The following is a 17,427-nucleotide window of genomic DNA, read 5'->3' as shown; positions in this document are numbered from 1 at the left end:
CTGTTTGTTAAAAAAACGTTGTTTTTCTATGGAACTTGTTGACAGTGTTGTAGGCTGTAAATAGGCTCATATATTTATATTTTTGGTGCGGTTACATTCCACGAATGTAAGGAACAAAAGAGTGAAGTTGCAAATTAAAGAGATTCATTGTTTCATGAGCTGGTGTTGGTGTCGATTTCATTTACAGAAGAGGCCACTTCCATGTACTTTAAGAACAAATCTTTATACTTCTGAGAGTACTTTAATCACACAGTACTTTAATGTTATTTAGTTATATTTAAGAATACTCTTCAAAAATAAGTTGCTTTTCTTGTAAAAATGAACCACTATCACTTAAGTGTGAGGACCTCTAGTGGTGACTCCTCAGTACATCATGTAGCACTGCAGCAACAAAATAGCGGGTACATTTAAGCATTTTAAAAGACATTTTACTAAACTTTTCAAAAACATGACAGTACAAGGTCTTTTTCTGTAGGTTGTCATTTATTCTCTCAAAATGAATTGATTTGATAATTTTCCTTGCCTGACACTAAATGCTATTGTCTGCACCAAGATGACGAAGTTCATGTTTTGCCGTAAACACATTTAACTCATAACAAAAACACATAGGATACACATTGGGGGCCATCTATCAAGACTGGTGCTAAATAGTGAATGCAAGTTGGAAATCAGCACATACTGTAGCTATTTGTAGACATGTAGCTCCTAATTTACCATTTGAAAAGGCCTGTATTGCAGTTTTAGGGCCCTAAATCTGATATGTAAAACAGAAACATTTGCATGTGCTACTTGTTTTGCACATGAGTAAATGCTCGGTAAATAACCCCCGTAGAACAAGTGTAGTCTTGACAGCAGTAGAAAAATAGCCTTTCATCATCAGTTACAATGAAAGTGCAAAGCAGTACTTGAGCTAAAACGTCGACTGGAAGTTGGCATCAGAAAAAAAGGCGATGAACCCCTAACATCAATAAAAAAACAAAACACTTGAGTTAGACATTTATGTTAAAATATATGTGTTTGTGATACTAACCTTCTCCACGCTCAGGACCGAGTTCAGCAGCTGAGCGTTCTTCGTTTGGGGCAGGTCAAATCCCTGTTGAAGTTTTTCTATAAAGGTAAATATTGATAAGTAGCAAATGTAATTGAATACTAATGTCCATCTTGAGAATGACAGGTTTTCATATTTTATCGGTTATTACTTTTGTTACTTTTGTTTATGTTACCTTGAGTAAAAGTACAGATACTACAAGTCAAATATTACTCCGATAAAAGTGACAGTTGTTCTCTCAAATTACTACTTAAGTGAAAGTGCTGTATTATTATAATATAAGTGTTTTAAGTGGAGAATACTTAATGTAGAAAGTACAAACCAGTTTTAATCGGTGACATGAAAAATGACTTTGCGGCATCAGCAATATGAAGATTGTATCCGAATTCCCCTCTGTACGGCAACATGACGGGGACAAACTTTCTTTCTTTGGTTTTTAGTCATTGGCACTGACGGTAGATCTGCACAGCGTCACCTACTGTTCATAGAGTGTGTGTTATGAAGCTTTAGAAATGAACCAAACACATGGACAAACAGACTTTGGAACCTTTTTAGAAATGTAGTCGCGTAAAAGTAATACGTGACATACAGGACAGCTTCTCAAAAACTTAGTGCAACCATCCGGGCGGCAAAATGGAGTAGCTTTAAGTTTTGTACTTGAGTAGTGTTTTTGAGGATCTGTACTTTCCTTGAGTAGTAATTGTCCTTTTTACTTTTACTGCACTACACAAAGTCAGAAGCCCCTGTGTCCAATGTGTTTTGTTCTTTATGAGCCTAATAAAGTACCCTCCAGAACAGTAGGTGGCGCTGTGCAGATGTACTGTCAAATGCCACTGACTCACAGCGAGGAAGAAGGTTCGTCCCCGTCGTGTTGCCACAATTTTTGAAGCGCAAAGTAACACTTATTTAAAGCAGTACTAAGTAACTTGTTTACCTTAATAAATCCTTTTCGTAGTCCCTGTGGGGGTAATACAAGTGTTTATGGGATGATTGGAGGGTCTTTCATCTCCCCCTGGTGTCTCTGGCCAGAAAACCATGTTTGCAACTTGCCTGCCACCGGACCGGAGCCACCAATACGCACTAATGGAATCACGAAGAAGAAGCTAACATGCTAACGGGCAAAGCTAACTGCGGGCTAGCGTCACTTTTAACAGTATTTACAGCCAAGTTTGAGTGAAAAAAAATATTTCCATTGTATAATTGGATGCACAGTAACCCTCTCTCCCTTCACCTTTCCTTTCAGCGTAGTATTTACTCCCCAAGACAATTAATAAGTTAAAAAATCGTAACTTGCTACTACACCTGCAGTTGCGCTTATGGCCTCTAGGGGGAAGAGTTACTTAGTCCTGCTTTAAGCTGTTTCTAGCAAATATTTGAAGTAATAACTGGACGGAGCCAGCTTGTATTCGATGAATATTTGGCCAGTAATATGATCCGCACTTTTACTCAAGTAATGAAATCAAGTATTGTTCTAATCTGCCATGTGCACTTTAAACTCACCATTTATCTTCTTCAAAGCGGCGTTCGTTCCCAACTTGGCCAGGTTTCCCAGCGCGTCTGTCTGCGATCACAGTCACTTCAGGAACATATTTTTAACATTTGATGATATTGTGCGTGACTGTAACTTACCTTAAATGGTCCAATTTCACTGCTGTCCAAAGAAAGGCTGAAACTAGAATAAGAAAAAAGTTTCTATTTAGATATTTATTCCAGATATTATTACTAAAGCTTCCCTTTTCATCAGAGGCCACCTTTAAATACCTATAATATATTCTAGGCTCAACCAACAAAACCTCACTGTAATGTTTATGTTTGTGGTTTCCGTGGCATAAAACGGTCTTCAATAATAACGTTTATCGCAATATTTTTCTGCCTCAACCGATCAACCTTCAAATGCACTCACTTGTCCATCTGCAAGACGCTCTTGACCTTCCCAGTTTCGACCCACATTTTGCCGCTGAACTCAGAGTCCTGACGGGACAAAAAGAAGCGTCACTCGTCACTCGCTCATTTCAACAGCTTTAACAAGTTGCTCATTGTTTTGTTTTTTGATAGTGTTTGATGTATTTTACAATGGACACACAAATGATATAAAACACAAAATAACCTGTGCAAATGACAAACTACACTTACTTTTGCATACACAGTAAAAACTCTCTGACAGAGTTAAGTGGCTAAGAGGTAAATGACGTTTTCAGCAAAGATTTAAAGACGGGCCGTATCTTGTGTTTCTAAGTGCAGGTTGTAGACTACACTTTGGCTCTGACAGGGGGCGCTCTGTGAAATCTTCGGCTCCAGACCTGACGCAGTTCAGAGAGGCCTCTACTTTGAGGTGTCTCCGACCTGTTTCCCTGGCGAGCTGCTTTCGTGTAGCGAAAACCTTAAGGAGCGACTGCACTTTCTTTGTGTATGCTTGTGTAATGCTGCCTTCATGTGCTCTGGTAAAGAAGATCCTTTCTAGTTGTGAAGTGGCCCCACATCACCCACATCAATACACTATGAACAAATAAATTCACGTGATATATTTATCTACAAACCCCTGAAGTAATGCTACTGTATCTGCTTTGATTGAAAATAACATATAAAGTTTGGCTGTGTGGAAAAGTGGAAAAAGAGATTCCGCTAAAGAGCCAAATGCATTATGTCGGCTTCATAACAATCAGCTAAAGGACATACAAATGTATTATCACTACTCTGTTGTGTTGAAAGGTCAAAGGTCATCTCATCTCAGGCATCAAAGTTATCTCCCAGTTTCCCGGTGGAAAATACAACATTAATTCATTCAAAGTTACAGAATACTGAATACTCACCTTAAAATGTATCTAGTAATGTATTAGTAATGTATCCGTTACTTGTCCAATCAGTGTACTGTTTTCTGAATAGATTAGAATACTTTTACATTGATATGCCTAATATTTATGCATAAAAGCAGCATAAAAACATGCAGCCACACATTGTTACACGCCTGTTCCGAAGTTATTTGTTACTAATTCTGAATGCATGAAAGCACTTTGCAAATGCCCACAGCCCAAAATAACATAGAGCTATGAATATGAAACTGAAATGTAATTATGAATTAACTGCAATGTATCCCTTTGACACTAGGAAAGAAACTATATTCTAAATACCCTGAAATGAGAGAGTAACTTTACCAGAATACAGTTACTCAATGATAATGTAAACAGGATTCAGTACAATGGTGCACAAAATCTTTTTGTCTATTTTAAAACCCCGCCCTTAAAACATAACCATCGGGGCAATGAAAATTAAATGAGATGAAATAAAAAACAAATTCCAATAATCATTTCAAATAATGCACATTTCTTTGCATTATCTGTCTTCAAACTAGAGCTTGCCTCTTCAACTATGGGCTTTAGGCAGATTGCAGCCTGGAATTCCATTTAGCCAAGGAGTTAATTAGAAAAATAAAAACCTGTAGGCTCGGTGGAACTATAGAAAACACTAAATTCAGTCAAATGTGCAGACGTGTTAAACAGCAGATAGAGCTCTCACCACACGGAGGCTGAAGAGCGGCGTGAGCGTGGCGTTGGGCTGAACGGCAAAAGCCTTGACGGCGCTGGGCAGGTTCAGTTTCACTAAGTCGGGCTCGAAGGAGAAGAGCGGGATCTGTCGAGCGTAAACCTGCAGCTCCATCAGGAGGTTTGGGAACATCTTTGGCAACTGCAACAAAACAGACTCTACTGTGGGAGAGGGCGGCGTTCTCAAAGCATGGAGCATTCCTCAGCGTGGCCCTGGAATCAGTTTACTGGCCCCAGAACATTGGGCGGGTAAAAAGCATTAGGCCTGTAAATGTGTCCACTAGATGCCATTACATTTAAAAAATGAAAATGAGATTAATGAAGATTTTGTCCAAGATCATAAAAAAACCAAAGGCCAAATGTAACGCACGGTAATTCAAAATTCATTTTATTGATATGTTACTGTAATATCCTGTATACATCCACAGGGAGGACCAAAGGCACGGATGTTTAACCTCTTACTGAGCGCATTTTCTCCAGTCCGGCTTTACCCAAGTCTAAAAGCTTCTCGACTGGAGCTGACAGCTGAAGCTTTTAGATTTGGGTAAAGCCAAACTGGAGAAAATGTGGTCGGTTGAGGTGCGGGGTCAAGAGGTCAAAGCTTTGATCGACAGGCCCCTTTAGCACTGTCCTTTTTATGGAACATACTCTGTCGGAGGAGACTGAGCTGCCATCATGATTTCTCTTTTGAATCCTGTTATTAATGTAAAAGGGGAGGAGTCTTGGCATGAGAAGCTTCAGATTAAAAAAAGCCTGTTTGTGAATCGTACCTGAGGAATGTAGCGGCCCATGGAGGTGGTGTTGAGACGCACCGGGCAGAACGGAGGGACCTGCATGGGAACATGGCGCACGAATAATAAAATCGCTGATAAACTGAACATGACGTTCCTAAACACGAGTGAGCCCGTATACCATGCTGTCGTTGATGTGGGCCTGCAGGTGTCCCGAGTCGTAGTAGGCGAAGGAGGCGGAGTTAGCGGTGTACTCGGACACCCCCACGGACACCATGCGGTCGGCGGGTACGGGCAGAGAGAAGGGCGGGGCCACGAACGGAGGGACGTGCTGGGTCTCGACGCTCAGGAACTCCCCCTGCAGGACACGTCGGGGTATGACATATTTGGATGATGAAGCACATCGATAAGGGATGTTCTTCTACATGACTTTAGGTACGTGTGGTTACAACATTTTTGCAAGCTCATGATGTATTTTTTTATTTATTTTTTATTCATGCAGTCCTTATATTTGAAGAGTTTCGTGGCGCTAGGCTAGTGCAAGGCTAGCGCATTTCTACGGTATCAGCTAGCCTGCATTAAAAACAGTTCCACTCCACAGAGCACCTGAGGCAAATCACTTATAACGCCAGACTAACCATATAGATAGAAAAAAAATCAATAGCACTCTGGATAACTAGGAAATGAGGCCCTATGTCAAAAATCCCGAAATATCCCTTTAACCCCCCAAAAAGTGTTACTATAGCAAAGAAAATGTGGATGAAAACACAACAAAAAAGCAATCAGAAACCTGACAAAAAAGTGACGAAAAAACTATGAAAAAGCAACAAAAACTTTCAAATGAGGCATTACACTGTTGCTCTCGAAGTTTTTAGATTTGGGTAAAGCCGAACTGAAGAAAATGTGCTCTGTTCAGGTGGGGGTTAAGAGGTTAATAAGAGTACAAGGGAAGAGCTGTAAATTTAGTATAATAATAATAATTAAAAAAAGTAAAAGTAAAAAATACTTAAAGCTGGGACTTAAAGGGACTATACAGAGTTTAAAAGTGTTAAAATGATGTATTTTCCTCCCCCTACATGTTCCAGCCATGTCCTAATTCACCACAACTGCCTCTAAAATCCGGCACTGTCACTCAAAAAGGTGTTACTTTGGGTCTGAAGTGCCGTCATGCACGAGTTTAATATAGAAGGTGCAGTTACGCATAAGATCTGAGGTGGCAGTAGTGAGTATAAAATGGCTAACTTGCATCTAGCCCCTTTAAACCCACGACTCTGAGGATGGAGCAATATTCTGCATATATGTATGCAGAACCTTAACCACTTGGCTATCACCTGCACACTGTGTTTTCACTGTAAACAAATTTGGCATTATTTTTTATTCAAATGTCTCTAAAATAATCTGAGAACGCCAGGAATCAGATCATGATTTGATTGTTGGCCTCCATGTAAACGTAGCCACTGACCTGATATCTGCTGGTTCAGTGTCTGAGCTCACTGGGCCGGCTGTGTTGTGATCTCAGCAGATGCTCGCTCAGTTTTGCAGTTGTTGATGTGATTTACTGTATATTTGTTTGTGACGTGAGAAATGTCCTGTGCCTCACCCTGAGTCCAAAGTTCACCCAGTCCGAGTCTACAGCAGGAGGCGCCGAGAGAGGCAGCTCCAGGCTCACCACTGAGTTCACATCCACCGACACTGGACGGAGAAAAACACTCATTTCATTTTATACATCCACACAAACTATATATCAAGAAATGAACGTTATTATCCCAAGATTCACTTGCACAAGACACTGTTGATTCAATAAAGTTACAGAACCTAATTTAATCCCAAAGGTTTTATTATGGTGCAGCTGGTTACGAAAACGGATTAAGTTCACTTTGTTGCACCGGAAAATTCTGTTTCAATTTGAATTTATAAATGGAAAAGCCCTTGAGATGCAGCAACAGGTCCATCAGCACAAAACAAATACAGAGAAACCAAACAATAAGGATAAAAACTAAACACATGCACTATCTTGCTGGCACAAAAAAGTATACACTCATTATCTTATCATAGAAAATTAAAAACAACCTTTTGGGAGGTTTTGTAAAATTCTAGCTTTTCATACGTTTCATGCTAAAAAATTCTCTCAAGGCGTCATCTGTACTTGGTGGTTGACATTACTCTTAAACGATCAAGTACAGGTGACACCTTATGAAAAAATCTTGTGAGAAATGAAGGAATTAAGTGGGTTCTAAAAATGTATCGGACTCACTGCCTGTATCTTCTTTAATTATTGCCTCACACCAGAAAATTGTTAAAATTCTATATAAAATTTCATAGAATTTCACAAACTGTATGTGCAATACTGAAGATAGAGGCTGTAATACCTTCCATGGCCTGCAGGTGCTGCTCTAAAGACTGAATGGCGCCCTCCACAGCGGGGCAGATCTGAGGAGGACAGTGACCTTGTAAATAAAGATGTGTTATCGTTTTATTATTGTTTGTATATGTCAGACTCACATTGGATTGTACTCGCTCCTTAATGTGGTCCGTAAAATACTGCACCAGCCACTGAAATGTCCAACTGTCGGACAAAAAGAGATTATGTTCAAAATGTTTTACTCACCTAGAAGAAAAAAGTAGTGACCCAAATAACTGCTCAAGCAAAAGTGAAAATACTACTCGAACATTGAGTAACTGAGTGTAAAACAGTGTTGATGCAATAGGACAAAACATTTATGAATGTGAAAGTTCTGATATTTCAAAAGAACACAGAAAATTATAAAAATGCATCATTTTTAAAATAAGATATAAGAAAAATTGATTGATGTTTAAATGAATAATACATTTGACATGAAGCTTTTGTTACTACCAGATTATCTCACAGTGAGAAGAGCAGCCAAATGTTTTACTGTAGCTAGAGAACTGCTGCTGTCACACCAAGAAGTACATTTACAGTTACTGTGCTCGTCAGTTAATTATATTGGCTCCCATCATTCTGGAGTGGCCCTTCTCAGCTGGGGAGTGCCTCAGGGATCCGTAATGGCCCCTAATTGTTCTCCTATATATGCTGCTTGTTGAGTCAAAGACACATGCCTCTTCACTGTTGCACAGATGATCTGCACCTTAGGGCTAACTCTCGACCTCTCAGAGCTGTCCATGTCCCAGGCACAACAATGAAGTCTGCAAACCATCTTAGATATACTTTACTGTCTCAGCTGAAGTTTTGTCATATTGGCTCCTACACTCTAGAATGCTCTTTCCTTAAACTAGGTCAGCCCAGTCTTTGAACACCTTCGAGTCTTAATTAAAACTCATTTGTTTGCAGAGGCGTTCAGCACAAGCTGAGCATAACCTTGTTTGTTTAAATTTCATATTTGTTTCTATGATTTGTGATTTCACTTTTATTACCTGTGTACTGTACTTTGGGCATTAGTAGCTGTTTTAAATGAGCTGCATAAATAAACTTGCCTTGACTAGACTTCATGAACATGACCCATTTCCCAAGATATGAGGTAAACAAATCAACAATTGGTTTGTTTTGTTGATTTATTCACAATTACAAAAGGATTTACACAATGTAAAAGCTGTTTATGTTTCCATTTCTTGTTTTTGGTTCTTTACATGATTATCCAGTCAGAAAGCAGGGTGGGCCTCACGTTTAGAATTGCCAGATCCTAAGACTGAACCTAGTTTGCGATATGAACAGTCTCACTTGTGATGGCTCAGTACCTGGCTCCTCCGTAGAACTGCATGTCCACACTTCCGATGTCGGCCTCACAGGAGACAGAGAAGAGGGAGAGACGTCCACCGGAGTCACAGTTCACCGTCAGCACCGAGCGCAGGAACAGGTCGAACACGGCCATCTTAAACGTCCCTCCGTCATGACTGAACACACCAGGGCCCGACAACAGATGAAGCTCATTTTAATGATCATTCAGATAATACTGTCATTGCAAAGACAACAACAATAAGAAATGTGCAGACTTTAAAACTCTAAGGCAAACACTTCAATAACAGGAATAGCCTCTGCGCAGCTGATGCTAACTTCCTCGCGTCCTTGGAGAGTTAGCCGTGTCTTGTTGAAATAAATAAATATGTAAACAGTATGTGGCAGAAAACAAGCAGCTATTGGATTATTATTTACATGTTAAAAACATTTCACAAGATGTAAATACTTCACCAGAGGAGACTACTGTGTTTATAAATGTTGTTAAAAGTTTTTTAGCTTTGAAGCTAAAGGCTAATGTTTATTTGATGCTCACAAATGTTAAAATAGCGCAACCAAATCTGTTTTTTTTTTTTAAATGAAAACAAGTCTGCTTGATGTTTCTTCATTGTTTCTTTTGTTTTGTTTTTTAAAATCTTGCTCTGTTTTTAATTCACGCTAATGTATGCAGGAAGTAACATACTGGCCAAGAGGAAGTTAGCCAAAAAGCATTCAGAGCACTGAGCCTGAAGGAAAACGACAACACACTTAAACCCACACTTGACCTTTGAGATTCTAAACTCAAGTTTGTGTAATAAAATAATGAACTGAAATCAACGACTAACACAAATAGACTTCTTCTTTTCCATATCTTGAATCTGACGTATTTAGACAAGCCTAAAGTACTTCTGTATTTTGGTTCTTGAAAAATTTAGTTAAAAAGTTTCCTTCAAAGCTGAAAAATATTACAATGCTTTTAGGATAGAGATTTATGTTTTAAGGCAAGACACTGCAGAGTCTGGAATAGCGCCCATTCAAACTGAGGACAGACTTTGAACAAAGGAAAACACAAACGCATTTAACAGGTATGTTGAGGTTTCATACATGATGACCCCATGGAGATAGAATACATAATTAGTTTGCACAGGATAAACATCGCCAATGTTTTGTTAATTGAGACCATTCCAATAGTTTTTTCAGTTTTATGATGAAAACGTTTGCGAGCCTGGGAATACCCACGCTGCTGTGTGCGCTCCAATCATTTTGATCTGCACAGGAGTCTGGGGACCATGACCGAAATCTTTGCATGGATTTGGCGACCAATCACAGAACGAGGAGGGACGGCAAGACGATGATGTACTATTCAACATATGGAAGCTTGTAGTTTACAGTTTAGTTTATTTACGGATCCAACATGACAGCAGCAGACGCGACTCCATATTTTGATCGAGCTTTAGACTGTGTTCTAAATAGTTTAGCTCGAAAGTTTACAGCGGGTACATCATACGTCATCAAATGCAATTGATACGATTGGCTATGGCTACATGCTGACGCATATGATAGACATTTGTAGCGCCCAATAAACGACTATGGACAATCATTGTGATATTTCGTCTGGTGATAGCCAGGCTTTACATTTGCAGCCCTGTCTCATGATATTCAACTCACATGAATCCCCAATGAGTGGCCCAGTCCCCGGTCACCGCCACACTGAGTCCACTCACAGACAGGTCCAGCCCGGTCACGTCAGGGCTGAAGTGGACCGAAGGCTCTGGAAGGTCGACCTTAGCTATCCGCATGCTGAAACAAAGATAGGCAGGTAAGAACTGTAAGAATCTCCTGTTTTAGCCATAGGTTCTTTGTGGTTTTGTACTTCATAATATTTAGGTATAGGTATTCAAAGGTATCCACTCTGTAAAAATCATTGCATATTACAATATTAACACATTGAGTGTCGCGCTGTGGGGATTTAGCTGTACAGTGCCAACAATCCAGACCATTTTTAATGATATTTGTGGCACCACAGCATATTCTATGTTATAGCTATGGATCCATACTAGGGCTCGTTTGAAAGGGGAGACTCTAAGCTCTCCGTCGGTTACTGAGAAATCCTAAGCTAAACAGAGGCTAGTTTGGATCAAAATCAAACATTCAGTAAATGTTTTATCAAACAATCTCCTTTCTGATTAACTCCTCTCTCCACCTCTCTCCTCTGGCACTAACGAAATTCCTCTGGCACTAAATATATTCGTTTCAAGTAAATTTTCAAGGACAACATTGTTGACACGTTTTGAAACACCGCGTGTTATCGATGACTGGTTCTTGGATTGAAGACTTTAATAGGATGCTTCTCAGCCGTCCTTGTCAAACGAAGAAGAAACGGAGAAGTGTCGGGTTTACAGCTGTTACAGCTACAGCTACGCAACACCACGCCCCCTCATGCTAAAAAAGAAAAGAAACACAATAATATATGCCCAGATCGTGACTTTTCACAAGTTTTTGATCGTCATTTATTTCACTTCTGTTTATCACAGAGCTACCAAAATCACACATACTAGAGTGTCTAGTTTCACAATAAAAAAAAAAGTTTTTCCGTTTTTGGAATCAATGTGTTAAAAAACTAGAAAAAATTTCAGCGTTGACCACTGCATGAAAACTCACACATATATTACTGTAGCACAGTAATATAAACGTAAAATAGCTCCTGTTCATATTGGATCAAGTGCGCCTCATTTTAGCCAATCACAGCCAAGTGTCAAAACAAGACAACACTATCGCAAGCAAAGCCATGAAATATATATATATATATATATACACACAGTATATATATATACACACACAGTATATATATATATATATATATATTTTTTTTCTGTGTGTCACAGAAGACCTTGTGCATTTCTGACGGTTTATCTTTCTTTCTTTTTGCCGTTGACTGACAATTGAGATGTACAGGTAATGTAACTACAGGAATAACAGGGGATAATGACAACAGATGCACTTACCACATTTACGTGTCATTACAGTTGTAGGTGCCATGCTAGTCCCACCCTATTACTGTGTCGTAAAGCAGAGTGCTACCATTTCTTCTTTTTCGACCCAAAGTGATTTAGAAGTGCAACGGGTTTAGAGCAATTTCAACGATCTCGCTCCAATCTTGCATTCTTCCTCCCATGACGCGCCCCTGCTCCCCCTCGCCACACTCGGTGAAGCCGGGGCATGCAGCTGATGTTACTTCTGCTTGAGTAATGTTTTATAATGGCTGTATTTTCTGTGTGCGGCGTTTACGCTCTCTTACCCAGACAGAGTGTAGTGAATTCCTGCGATCTTCCCCTCCACTGCCGGAATCGTGACCTCATCCAGTTTGTCCTGAATCACTCCTGCTGCAAAGTGACGCACTGAAATAAAACAAGGCAAGTGTTATTTTCACTGAGAACGTCTAATATCTGGCAGCGGATGAGCACAGCGGGACACTGACAAGTAGAATCCTCCAATCTGATAAGTCTTGACACGATGGAGGAAGAAAGTGCTCAGGAGAATTAAAAAATGCATAGATATCACTTTTGATATGCATTACAGTCCTAAATATGAGGAAAAAACATATTGGACACTTTCTCAAATGTTTGCCTACATTTCACGCCCTGAAATGGATAGAGCCAGGTTTGGATTTATGGGTATGACTTTTGGGATTCAAAGCTACATAAATCAGGCAATTAGGTATATATAAAATGTTTCTGTAAAATCTTCAAACTATTGGTAGATGGTCTCACTCTAACCCCACTGCCCCCTCCCCGTGTGTCCCTTTTGTGCCGAACAAATAATCCCATCACGGTGTTTATCATTAAATATGTATAATGTGTGTGTATGTGCTATGCCTTGATTTAACTTCACCTTCACTTCTATCTATCTGTTACTTAGATTACTTCAATCAAATTACTTTTGGCTTTAACCTCTTCTCCCCCACCATACACAAGCGCATTTTCTCCAGTTCGGCTTTACCCAAATCTTAAAGCTTTTTGATTGGAGCTCACAGCCTCTAGGCCTCATTTGAAAGCTACATTGTTCCACTGTGGCATTGTTGCCGTGTTGTCATCACTTTTTTTAAAGTTTTTTTCATCCTCACTAATCTGTCTTTTTTGTGTGTGTGTTTTTGTCACTTTTTTATCACTTTTTTGTGGCCTTTTTGGCACCTTTTCATTGCTTTTTAAGCCATTATATAAGTTTTATATGCCTGTTTTTTTTCTTCAGCATGCGGATAGCTAAGGTCGACCTCCCAGAGCCTTCGGTCCACTTCAGCCCTGACGTGTCCGGGCTGGACCTGTCTGTGAGCGGACTCAGTGTGGCAGTGACCGGGGACTGGGCCACTCATTGGGGATTCATGTGAGTTGAGCATCATGGGATAGAGCTGCAAATGTATAGCCTGGCTATCGCCAGACAAAATATCAAAAATATATAAAAGTTATATTTAGTCTGAGGACAACCAATTCATTTTCTCGTATCAATTGTATCTGATGACGTAAATATCAGTGCAGGTTTATAAGCCATCATGATATATAATGATGTATAGTCAGTGCTTAATTTGATCCCCCGTTTGGGGAAACGCATTCCCACAATTTTCAGTTTTCAGGCTAAAGGATCCGGGAAATATTTAGGAGGATCTGGCAAAAAATGTATCTGATATAATGGTGTTTAATGAGAGTGTTCCGGCAAATGTTTTGGCCTGTTCTCCGGAGTTTTATCCCCCATGTAAAGCGTCTTGAGTGTCCCAAAAAGCGCTATGCAAGTTTGATGTATTATTATTATTATTATTATTATTATTATTATTATTATTATTATTATTATCCATCACATCAGACCAAAAGTGTTCCTGAAAATACAAATTTACAAATTAAGCACTGTGTATAGTGTTTTAGTTTAAATCCACTCCAAATGTCCGAGCTGGTTTAGTTGTCTTTGATAATAACATAATTTATGAATAATGCAGAAGTAGTGACCCACTGCAGAAGTAGAAATGTCAGTGTCAGCTGACAATAAGGGATGGCACAAGATAAAATTGCCACGAGATTTCACGTCACGGTGTAAAGTCATCCCGTAATATTATAATATATATATTTTAATATGCTGCAGTTTAGAGAGACCTCCGTCCAGTAGACTGCTTATAAGGCTTAAGAGAATATTTAGGCAATAGTTCTCTAACGATGTGCTCTTAATATGCTGATTGGCACTTTTAAAAAGCGATAACTTTGATAAGTTGTTTAGGCTCTGGAGACCGCCATCTCAGTGTTTAAACCTGCAGACTGGAGATGCTGCAATAATAAATAACATGTTGCTGTTATGTTTCCTTTGTAACTAATAAGGATGGGAATGAAAGATTTTACCAAAATCATGCAGGCTCTATTGTGCATAGTTCAATATTAGAACAAGGCTAACACATATGGCTTCTTTGACAAAAGGTGTATGATCACTTTTCCTATTGCATAATTATGAATAATTAAACATAATTTGATTTCAGGAGGAGACAGGCTTGCATTGTATCTAAACAGTCTGTGTCAGACACTGACGCACAGGAAGCTTTTAACAGAAAATGACTCTTAACCTCTTTCTTCCTCAATTGCCCGCTGTAATCATTCCTTCATATTCCACGTGCTGTTCTTTCGGCCTTTCCCATACTGTCCGCGTGGGCATGACATCCACGTTGTTTTGCGTCTTCCGTGCGCGGTCGAGTGCAGGTGTACAATCGTATATACAGTCTATGGTGTGTATATGCGGGTGTGTATATACAGTCTATGGTGTGTATATGCGGGTGTGTATATACAGTCTATGGTGTGTATATACAGTCTATGGTGTGTATATGCGGGTGTGAATCTGCGGGCGTGAATCTGCAGCGTCTCCAGTCTGCAGGTCTCCAGCACCTTAACATGAAAACTTATCAAAGTTATTGTTTTTTTTAAAGTGCCAATCAGCATATCTAGAGCACATTGTTAGAGAACTTTTGCCTTAATATTCCATAAAAGGTTTACGAGATACACCGTGACGTGAAATCTCGTGGCAGTTTTATCTCGTGCCATCCCTGACACTGTCAGCTGACACTGAAATTTCTACTTCTGCAGTGGGTCACTAACTAACACTAAACAGAAGCATGTCATTCCCTCACCCATTTGCAGTCCTCTGTCGGTCAGAGCCAGTTGGATCGCGGGGTTTTCTCCGGAAGTGACCGTGATTAGAGCGAATGATAATAAAATGTGCAGCATCTTGATCGAAATTCTGTAAAAGAGTAACATTACTGCCATTGTGTTTATTAAACGTCAACTTTCTATTGCCACATCTGTAACAAATCTGCTCTTCCTTCACGCTAAATAAAATTATAAACTTGAGTGTAACGTACATACAGTTAGGTCCATAAATAATGGGACATTGACTCACTTCTTATGTTTTTTTGGCTCTATAAACACCACAATGGATTGAAATGAAACAAGCAGGAACTGAAGACATTTGCAGTAGAGGCCTGGCAGACCATCACCAGGGATGAAACCCAGCGTCTGACTTCAGGCTGTAATTGACTGCAAAGGATTTGCAACCAAAACTTTTTGCTTTGTCCTATTATTTTTGGTCCCTTAAAAAGTGGGAGGTTCACATAAAGTAGCTTGTAATTCCTACACCGTTCATCCGATTTGGATGTAAATATTCTCAAATTAAAGCTGAAAGTCTACAGTTTGTTTCATATGACTCGATTGTGGTGGTTTATAGAGCCAAAAAGATGAAAATTGAGTTGATGTCCCAATGCTTATGGCCCTGACTGTAAACCACGACCAATACCTCAAGTGCATGTTACACTTTAGACAAAACCTTTGCTAAAGTATAGTTGACACAATTATACTTACGACTTTGAGTTTATTGGACACTGACAATAGAGTTCAACAGTCCCACCCACTCCAGGTCGCGTGTCAGGATCCGACATAAAATATCCCATTCATTTTAGCATTGATGGAAAAATTCTCATACTGTAGTTTAAAGCATGACGCCGGCTAATCAGCTCTGTGCTAACTACCGACCAGTTTATCACATTTTAGACAAATCTCCAATTTAACCTTGTGTGTTTTATGAGTTAGCGCATAGCTGATCAGCAGGCGTCGTGCTGACAAACTATTTGAATTTTTTGAAAAATCAATGCTAAAAATGAATGGGATATTTTACGTTGGATCCAGACACGTGACCGGGAGTGGGTGGGACTGTTGAGCTCTATTTTAAACTGTTGCCGTGCCAATCATGTTATGTCAATGTCCTTCTATCTATGTCATTAACTTAAAATTGTTTATAAAAATAACTTTTTCTCCCAACTTTTCTTCATAGCTGCTTCCCTGAAATAAAATTGTAATTATAACTTACAACAGATGTCATCCATGTAAGTCATGATTACAAAAGCATTTAAACCTAAGCAGGTAGTACTCACTTATTAACATGTTTAAATATTTAAAATATTTTTATCAAAAACTTGACGTAATAGGACACACAAAACTATTCCTATTACATCACCACTCAATTGTAAATCAATATCGGCCTGACTACTTTTCACTTCTACTTCTACTAAGATAAATTATTGTAACATTACTGTAATTAACCTACCAGTACTCAAACTACAATTACATTTTGCAAAGAAAATCACTTTTTTCTACTGATTGACCGAAGTTTAAACACAATGGTTTCTGATTCTGAAAAGTGCATATTTTGTACCTACCTCCTTCGAATGCAACCTTTGTTGAAATGGTTGTTTAGGCGCTGCATGTGTGGTCTCGTCCTCCTTCAGTCAGTCGTGTCTGTACTTGTCTCTGAGTGAGTTCTGCTTTCGTCAAAACTGAAAGTAACAAAACGGCTGCGTGCGTGAAACTTAAAAGGAGCTGATCTGCGCAGTTGGGATTTCCATTTGAAAGCTTCAGGGGTGTCGTTTAGATCCTGACAAATGATGTATCAACTGAAATGAATATTGATGAGTGCACAATAAAATTAATGTATATTTCCAGTCCACAGAAATGTGCGTAAATCTTTGATGAAGTCTGCAAAAAGAGGATCTTGAATCTTTCTCTGTTCCTCATTCACGCCCATGTGGTTTATTCAAAAATAACTATGATAATCATTCTGAATAACAATTCGCATTTTAAGTCCTTGTTAGAGAGCTAAATAAACTGTTTGATATATTAGCCATTGCATTTTGCAAGATAAAGTCCATATTCTTTCACACTAACCTTGATCATTTCAGTGCCCAAATGACCTTCACTGAGGAGCTAATGAACTTCTTCTGTAGCTACTATTGTTGGCAAGCAAAGATGAGGGCCTCCATCTGCCGGGTCTTGCTTTCTTATGGGCTAGCCAACATGCTAGCATCTCTATTAGCATCTCCTATGCTAAAGGTGCGCCCCTACT

General features: G+C 39.3%; 1 protein-coding gene across 1 annotated transcript; it reads right to left on the bottom strand.

The window, feature by feature from the left end:
• Positions 1-830: 830 nt before the first annotated feature.
• bpifcl (BPI fold containing family C, like) lies at positions 831-16,898 on the bottom strand. The gene is made up of 16 exons (XM_079558041.1): positions 16,745-16,898; positions 15,164-15,273; positions 12,308-12,407; positions 10,678-10,809; positions 9,033-9,188; positions 7,821-7,884; positions 7,688-7,748; positions 6,919-7,010; positions 5,500-5,676; positions 5,358-5,417; positions 4,562-4,729; positions 2,952-3,019; positions 2,678-2,720; positions 2,549-2,609; positions 1,031-1,107; positions 831-958 (listed from the first exon to the last, which is right to left on the bottom strand). Exons 1-16 carry the CDS (start codon positions 16,789-16,791, stop codon positions 911-913), a joined length of 1,464 nt encoding a protein of 487 aa, XP_079414167.1. The 5' UTR covers positions 16,792-16,898; the 3' UTR covers positions 831-910.
• Positions 16,899-17,427: the final 529 nt, after the last annotated feature.

The sequence above is a fragment of the Gobius niger genome (genome assembly GCF_951799975.1).
Source record: "Gobius niger genome assembly, chromosome: 6".
Classification (NCBI taxonomy): Eukaryota; Metazoa; Chordata; class Actinopteri; order Gobiiformes; family Gobiidae; genus Gobius; species Gobius niger.
This window is presented reverse-complemented; position numbering and strand designations above follow the sequence as displayed.